This window comes from Eptatretus burgeri, chromosome 5, assembly GCF_056783735.1.
Source record: "Eptatretus burgeri isolate ZD-2024b chromosome 5, Ebu_testis_v1, whole genome shotgun sequence".
NCBI classification, from domain to species: domain Eukaryota; kingdom Metazoa; phylum Chordata; class Myxini; order Myxiniformes; family Myxinidae; genus Eptatretus; species Eptatretus burgeri.
Window position 1 is genome coordinate 78,028,530 of NC_140965.1, and position 9,077 is coordinate 78,037,606.

Sequence of the window (9,077 nt, forward strand, 5' to 3'; positions counted from 1 at the left end):
CCAAGTTATGGCCATTTATTTACCAAACCAATGACAGGACACTGTGCTTTGATGTCACAATTGACGTCACAATTCTTCTTTTTTTTATTCTTTTTTTTTTTTTGCATGTACGGGCACGCACACACGGGCACGTACTAGTTTTATCAATTCTGATACTTTCCCAATATGGACCATCATCCGAGTCACTGTGACGGTTTGTGAAAGGAATATAATTGTGTCATGGAGTTTCTGCTGGAAATATATTGGGCAGTTGTTCCACCAAATTAACTCTCTTACATGAGTGCATTATGACGATGATTCTTATTGCTTGTGGAATTGATGTTTTTCTACAAATTATACTCATCTCTTTCATTGCTTGTCCATCTAAATTGACACATTTCTCTATGCAGGTGGCAAACTACGGCATGGGTGGTCAATATGAGCCGCATTTTGACTTTGCAAGGGTGAGTGATTATTTTTGGAGGCAAGAGTGGGCAGGGAGGACGTGAACACACGGAGAGGCACGCAAATGATTTTGGAACAAGTGCATTGTTGTTGGTGCGTGAGAGGTGTGAAGTGAAAATATTGGACTTTATACAACTCTCTCTCTCTCTCTCTCTCTCTCTCTCTCTCTCTCTCTCTCTCTCTCTCTCTGTCTCTCTCTCTGTCTCTCTGTCTCTCTGTCTCTCTGTCTCTCTGTCTCTCTGTCTCTCTCTCCAGAAAGAAGAACCAGATGCTTTCAAGAGCCTTGGTACTGGAAACAGAATAGCCACGTGGCTTTTTTATGTGAGTCCAATTTGATATTTATTCTGTAAACCTGGAGCTCATCGCAGTTGCTGTTGTAATTGAAAGATTTCATCATCTTCGTATGTTTTTTTTTTTTTTCTTTCTGAGGGAGCTTTGGCCTTTTGTTTGTCTCACTCCAAAGGGAGAGGATTTTTTAGTGCGCATGTTCACATGTACACCAACTTCATCGTAATGCTCTTGGGTTGCCTTGGACACAGTTTGCTAGTTGTTGGATTGAACCTTGTTGATTTTTTTAATTTTTTTTATTTTTAACCTAAAGTATGGATTATGTCCCAAAGTATCTATGCCCATTCCTGAGTGTGTGTTTCTCCACACCATTTATGGTTTGAGGGATACTGCAAGTCTTACAGGCTTAACTTGCATGCCCAGCAATGTGCCCTTCCTGCCTTAGGCACACTGTCTCACAAAGTTGTTGAACTTGACCATAACATTTTAGGTCTACTTTAATCACAAGTTAATTTTGTACCCTGAATGTGGATTATGACATAATTAGGCGTGCCCGTTCTTCAGTGTTTGTTAACACTTTGATATACAGTAATCTGTATCTGTCACATTCATTCCAAGACATTAAAAAAAAATTATGCCACATGCATGCAGCTTTTCACAGCAATGAAGCGGGGTTCTAATATATATTAAACACCTTAATTTGTTTCATGAGCCGCGGTTGAGAATGTGCATTTGAGAATGAAGCATTAGAACGGGTATTTGAATCCGGAAATTGAGGGTTTGGAATGAGGTTTGAATGCAGAGTTGGATAATGAAGGCTTGGGAATGGGGAAGGTTCAAACTACAATCATTGACCCTGTAATGGCGGACCTTACAGATGCCGCATTTTCTCCTTGAGCCAACCGATCTAACAACTCTTATCTTTTCGCCCAACATTATAACCCTTCTCTGCCTTTTGACACAACTAACTTTGTCCATCGCTTTTATATTTGGGTTTATTAAAAACGGTGCAGGAGAAACAACACAAGGCTCGTAATGGCAGATAATCCTACATGTACGGGATGGACACAAAAGATGACTCTTCTCGGCTCAAAAACCGTGATTGGTCGAAATGAAATCCCACGATAATGAAATCAGGACAAAATAGATTGCCCACGATTGGTCGAAAACCTGTGAAATTACATCCCCCGATATTTGAGGGTCCACTGGATTGGTCACATTTGCCTCAAAACTGCCTCCTGAGGCTGCAGAAACATAGCCCATGTTACTTCCCAGACAAAGTTGTATCTGTACCCTGAGTATGGAGTTTTATAGCTTTAAAGATGTGGCTATGCATGAGGAACACGGTCACAGACGTTTTTTTTTGTATTTCTTAAAACTATTTGATCCTTGATTCATCTAGACAAAAACCTTGGTGGGGCTCTGTGTTGTGAGGTGCTTTGTCTCGTTTGAATAATTATTATGCATGTTTTCTGTTACAATATATAGGTTAATATTTTTCTCCTTTTGTTCCCTAATAGTTAATGCTTGTGGCATAAATGATGCAATTCCCTTGATGTCTTCATCCCCAGATGAGTGATGTTATGTATGGTGGTGCAACAGTCTTTACGGACATCGGTGCAGCTATCAAGCCAAAAAAGGTAATCGTCGAGTCGATGATTAAGAGCTTTGGGACTGGAAACAAGGCTTATTTCTTCTTTTTTTTTTTTTAAATGCAAGGCGAATGGTGAGTAAGGTGGCCCTAAAATATTTGCGCTATCGTGTACCATTTTGGCTGCATTTCGGGAACAAACAGATACATACATACATACATACATACATACATACATACATACATATATATATATATATATATATATATATATATATATATATATATATATATATATATATATATATATACACACACACAGTAATACCTTGACATAAGAATGCACTAACTTACAAGTATTCCGAGTTACGAGCCGTTGCTTGGACGATTTTTTTGCTTTGTGTTACGAGTCTAGAACCGAGTTACGAGTGGAGCGAGCTTTGAGACGCGCGCAGCCAAGCAAGCGAACACCCGCATCTCCCGCCTTTTCACGCATCTCCCGCCACTCACTCGTTCAGTTCTCTTGGTTATCTCGTTGAGTAGGGTCGTACCGTAGTAATCTGCGTTGTGTTTAGCTCTTGTTTTTTCATTGGTGCAGTTATTTTGCCAAATTTATTTGTTGTAACTCAACCATGAGTCCTAAAAAAGTAACTGCAAAGGACAGTGCTAAGAAGAAACAAATGATAAGTGAAGTGAAAAAAACAAATGAAAAAAAAATTGTAGCAATTAAGTTTAGCGATAAAGTGAATTAAAAAAAAAAATTGTATCAATTATGTTTAGCGATAAAGTGAATTAAAAAAAAATAAATTGTATCAATTATGTTTAGCGATAAAGTGTGATGAGACCTTCAAATCTCCACCACTGCCGCCACCTCCACCGCCACCTCCACCAGAATCTTCCGTAAACCGAAGTCGTCTCATCTCCAAGGTAAATACACTTTATAAAACCAGTTTATTTATTTATATTCTATTTTATTATCTTTGTATTATGTTTTGTATTAATTATTTATAAATACATTTCTCATTTTTAAAACAAAGAAATTAGGGTGTTTTTTGGGGGGCTGGAACTGATTAATGGTATTTTAATTAATTTCAATTGGGAAAATTGTTTTGATATACGAGCAAACCGAGTTACGAGCTCAGTCACAGAACGAATTAATTCGTATGTCAAGGTATTACTATATATATATACAATCATATACACATACATACAAGATGAGAGTTTTAGTAATATACTAGATGACCTGTGAACCCGTTTGCTTCCCGTTGTGACAGATTTGATAAAAATATAATTTCAAAATAAAAAAGAAAAGATATCTCCAGCAAACTATACCGCTGAGGTTGTTTGCATTGATCAAATAATCCCTTTGAGTACTTGACTGAATCGGGAATTGATTTTTTAATAATTTTTTTCGTTGCCCGATTTTAACAAAACTTGATACTGCACACCGCAGGAGAATGGTGAGTAAGGTGGCCCTAAATTTTTGCGATATCATGTACCATTTTGGCTCTATTTCAGGAACATACATACATACATACAACCTTGTGCAAATTAATTGACTCAAACGTTAAAAACAATGAAAATGATAATTTTAATCAAAATGATCATCTATTCGTATAATCTCGTCAACTTTTGTCACATTTTAATAGGAAGTGTGTCCACCTTTATTGTTTATCACCTCTTGAATTTGCTTTGGCATATAATCTATCAAGTTTTCACAGTTTTCCTTGATCTCTTTGTCATGGTACCAGAGCTGCATTATGGCCTCTATTAGCTTGGGTTTTGTGGCACAGTCCATTTCACGCAGGCAAGATTTAATGATGGACCACAGATTTTCGATCGGATTCAAATCCGGAGAGTTTCCCGGCCAGTCCAACACCTTTATGTTGTTTCTTTTGAAGAAATTGGTCATCACCTTCGATGTATGGCAAGGAGCAAGATCCTGCTGGAACACCCCTGAACCATCTGGAAATGCCTTCCACATGTCTTTAATCGCTTTTTCCTCTATCACTTCAATGTAATGGCTAGAATTCATCATCCCATGGATGGGACAAAGAGATCCCATGCCAGCATAGCTGAAACAACCTCAGAACATTTTCTTTTCAGGGCGTTTTACACATTGGTTGATGTGACATTCACGGAGCTTCTCACCTGGGGAACGGCGAACATGTTGACTCCTGTGTCCTTGAACGAAAAAGTGGCTTTGTCGGAAAACATCACTTTCTGCCAGTCCTCCTTCGTCCAGTTCTGATACTTATTGGCCCATCGCAATCTTTTACCCATCATTTTGGTCGTCAGTCGTTGTTTCTTGACTGCTCTTCGGGCTATCCGACCCACATTCAGGAGCCTTCTTCGAACAGTGCTGGAACTCACAGCGACTCCTGATCTGGCTAGATCTTTTTGCAGATCATCGCTGGTCTTTTGAAGATCAAGTTTGCTTTGACGAATCAAAAACAAATCGTTTCTCGGTGTCATTTTAAGAGTTCTTCCACACTTTCCTTTACGCTTTGGTGACAGAGATCCAGTTGTGACGCCTTGGTTGATAATCCGTGAGATGGAGCGCTGACTGACACCTACAATCATTGCGATCTCACTCTGTGACTTCTCAGAGTGCTCGAATAGCATAAAAATCTTCATCCGCTTCTGAGGAGTGATGTCCATCGTCTCTCACGAGTGGTCTTGAATGCCGAGTGAAACAATGGGGCTGACGTAAGGATCCCTGTTGCATCACCCACCCAGTAGTAGTGCATCACCCACCAAAACTTCGCGCATGTGCATTACATCTAGATCCAAGCTCCTCCTGAAAAAGCTCCAGCAAATGCCAACGACCTTAAAATGATAATAAACATGAATGTCATTGTAAAAACAGGTATATTATGGAGGGATAATACAAAATGTTTGAAAAACGTGAAAAAAACGTTAGTGAGTCAATTAATTTGCACATGGGTATATATATATATATATATATATATATATATATATATATATATATATATATATATATATATATGTATGTATATATATATATATGTATGTATGTATGTATATATATATATATATATATATATATATATATATATATATATATATATATATATTGTGACGTCCACGGGACTTCAACAGTCCCGCCAACGTAGAATGAGCCGAAACGATGGAGGCGATTTATTTATTTATAACCCAAACATGGCAGTTCTAATCGCTCTGCTGCAAACGGGACGAGGAAGGTGGCACGAGTCACTTTTCACTGAGTTGATGATGTTTATTCCTTTTTTATAATTACCAGAAATAACAAGACTCTGCAAGAAGAGGGATTCGGGGCGATTCGACGGGATGGTGTGGGATCGGGCGTGGGGAAAAACACAGACAATTCCAATGAATATACAGTTCTCAATCCCTCTAAGGCGCCAAGCAGACACACACACACACACACACAAAACGTAGCTATCTCTGGTGGTCAGGCTGGACCGTGGTGTGGACGCAACTGTCCCTGGATCGGCGCCGGACGAGCCGGCCTTGCTCTCGCCAGGGGGGGGGGGCAGGAGAAACCACGGTGCTGTCGACCTCCTGGTCCTGGCCCAAGTCCGCTCACAGCCGCCAGGGAACCAGTTCTGGCGCCAAGCCGCGAGCAGGAGAGGGAGCAGGCCCGCCCGCCGCCCGACCCCGCACTCCGAGTCAGCAGAACCCCAGAGCCAACCAAAGCGAGGCACGAGGCTCGGCAAGGCTCCCAGGCATGATCAAGAGCACGATCGACTCAGCACAGCAACCAGGACGCTCTCTGCCACCACAGGTTCCACACCAAAAAAACACGAGCGTTCTGGTTGTAATCTTCTTCTTCTTCCTTTTCGACCCCGAACAGAACCTTTTTATCGTTCTGCCCTCGTCACCTCCAATCGAGCCGTTTATTGGCCCACTGCCGTCGCCTTCTGCCAATCGTGATCACGGGGCGGAGCCATCCGCTGTACTGTCCTGTGACGTCACGGCCAGTCTTCAGAGAATACCAAAAGGGGTTTACGCAGACACACTTACCCTATCCCGTGTCCCTATCTAATTACGTGACATTTATCATTTCCCCCTTGAAGAAATGAACATTTACTAGACAACTTATCACCACTGAATTACTACTTATTACATCGAGATCCTGGTAAACTCGAACAGCAGGGCATACCTAATTAAACATCCTAATTACCCTTTGAATGCATACCCCCCCCCCTCAAACGTAACACTGCCCCCTCCTCTGGTACCGCAGCTCCAGCAAGGTATATCACAGGCACTACCGTACCAGCCTTAACACTTACTGACTCACACCTAATTAACCTAACGAAATAAAGTAGGAGGGACAATGGGCAGCGAGTCGCAGCTAACTTACCTATCCTGCTTAATGTACTACCCCCTTATGGCCTTATCCTCGCCTAAACAATCATTCGTTTTTTATTTATTTATTTATTTATTTTATTTTATTACATGAGAGCACTGAGCGAAGTTGCACTCCATCCTCCGGATCATCGCTCTTGCCCAGCACTCTTCCAGTGATCTGGGGAGGGGGAAACAAAAGGTTCCACAAAAACACAACACTTATACTTTACATTCCTACTCTAAGCCTTAACGACACTATTCACAAGATATTTACACTTGACCGCCTCCCCCAGTGGATGCTAATAGACCCAACGTTACCTGGGGAGTCAATCTTCAAATTTGCTTGCCCCAAAATTATGCGGACATCATGCCCTTGCTGCACCTGTCAAGTTGTGCGGGATCGGGTGGGACTCACACATCTTCACAACACTCACACCATGGTCATCATCACATTTCTAGGTCATGGTCCTCATTTTAATCATGCAGGCTGAATCCCGTCATGGCCGTGGGGTGGGTTACCACAAGATGATGGGGGCTTCTCAGGTGCAACCATGCCCACAGGTAAGCTTTAGTCCAACCCGGACGCTTCTCCGACCCGCTCCCTTTGATTCCCTCCCCCCTGGTAGCCATCAGCTCTAATCCCGTACAACACTCTGGAAGGGGTCTCACTGGCTCCTCTGGCCTTCCTGGGTCGCCAAGGTCCTACCCGCCTTGGTCGCCCAACCAGACCCTCTCCCAGTTGCCTCCAGACACTGTCACCATTAGCCACTAGGTGGTGAATCTCCTTGAAGGGGGTCGCAATTCACGCTCACCGTGAGCTTCAGCAATCCCTGTGGACAAGCACATCATCCCCACCCACAAAACCCACATGACTCCCCCACCCCATCGGCCTTACATGTGACACCTGCATTTCTAACACTTCACCGACCATGACCTTCCCTGTTACCACACCATGCCCAATAAAAAAACAATGTGTGCACCATACATTTCACTTCTTCACTTAAAACAACTCACACAGCACTTCTCACCCGATCCACGCACCAGCCATTGGACAGCCACTCATGCCCGCTTTGTTTCCAATTACCCACTGTCCCGATTGTCACTCTTAAAACCCAGCAGAATTTACAAACCCATGCCAATTTTTCCACAATTCATTTTTTTTCCACCAAAGGAGGGCACTTTGCCACTATCTCAGCAGCCGAGCATGGCCCTATATGCTCAGCCCAATCTAGTCTCCCCGACCCCCGACAGTGATCTCCGGACTCGACCTATGAAAGGGCATCTCGGATAGACCTGGCGGTTCAGCAGGAGGATTCATCCTCTGTAATATTTGGGTAATGCCAATTTCTCCCAGCCCCCCTCCCTGATCCTGAATCTCCACCTGTCGGATTGTCACCGATGGCCTCTCTGGAACCCGACCCGGCCGACTCCACGAGGCCAGCCTGGCCGCGCACTCGGCCGCTCGGTGAACGGTGGGTGGATCCTGTAGCTCCACCAGCGCTCGGACCTCAGGGTCAGGAAGAGCAGCTAAAAATTTCTCGAGTGCCAGTCTGTCCCACGCCTCCACTGTAAGGTCCCGATACGCGATCCTGACTGATTGGTAAATGTCCTGTGCCAGCTCCTGCACTGTCTCACCCGGCTTTAATCTGCGGTGCTGGAGCTGAGCCCGCACCAGATCAGAGTTTGCCGCGAACCCAAACCGACGGCTCAACGCCTCGCAAATGTGGGAGCTGGTCAACATCCCTCCGCGATCACGTTTAACACATCTGCGGCTGGTCCCCGCAACGTTGCCACCAAATTCCCTGTACGTTCCTGCTCATTCCACCCGTTTAGTCGGGAAATGCACTCAAATTGCGTCAGAAAAGCTTCAACGCTCCCTGACCCGTCGAAATTTACCAGGGGGATCACTTTTACGGTGGCCCGCTTCTCAGTTTCTCCCTTGTCCGAATCCAGCCCAGGGATCAAACACCCTTGTGGCTGTGTATCCAATTTCGGAGCCCACTGTGGCCAAAGATGTTTTGTGGTGAGGGTCTCATGGGTCAATTTTGCCTCCTGTTCCAAACGTTGAATGGACCGATTCACCTCTTCCCGCAGGATCTTCTGGGCCCGCACAACCTCCTCCAAGGCTCCGTCGCGAGTTTGTAGCTGCTCCTCAACCAACCCGGACACTCTACTTACAAAAGACGGCTCTACCAGGCGTTTATCCAAGACTTCATCTTGGCTCATAATTTTATCTTGTTCGTCCAAACGAGCCTCCAATCCTTTTACCTCCTCCGCCAAATTCATCCCTTGCTTCCTCAGCTCTCCCCACTCTTCAACTTGCAGCTGCATACGAGCATCCACACAGGCACGATGACGTTCCAGGCTTTCATCCACTTTATCAACCCGAATGTTCGTTGCA

The 9,077-nt window shown here is 43.7% G+C and overlaps 1 protein-coding gene across 11 annotated transcripts in view; it reads left to right on the plus strand.

Annotated features, from left to right (window-relative positions):
• Positions 1–9,077, plus strand: part of P4HA1 (prolyl 4-hydroxylase subunit alpha 1) — an 87,003-nt gene that overhangs the window by 63,146 nt on the left and 14,780 nt on the right. For all 11 annotated transcript variants that reach the window (XM_085882539.1, XM_085882536.1, XM_085882533.1 and 8 more), the window contains 3 exons: positions 390–443; positions 700–765; positions 2,304–2,372. In XM_085882539.1, coding sequence (XP_085738665.1) covers positions 390–443; positions 700–765; positions 2,304–2,372 — 189 coding nt within the window. The remainder of the gene's footprint in view (positions 1–389; positions 444–699; positions 766–2,303; positions 2,373–9,077) is intronic.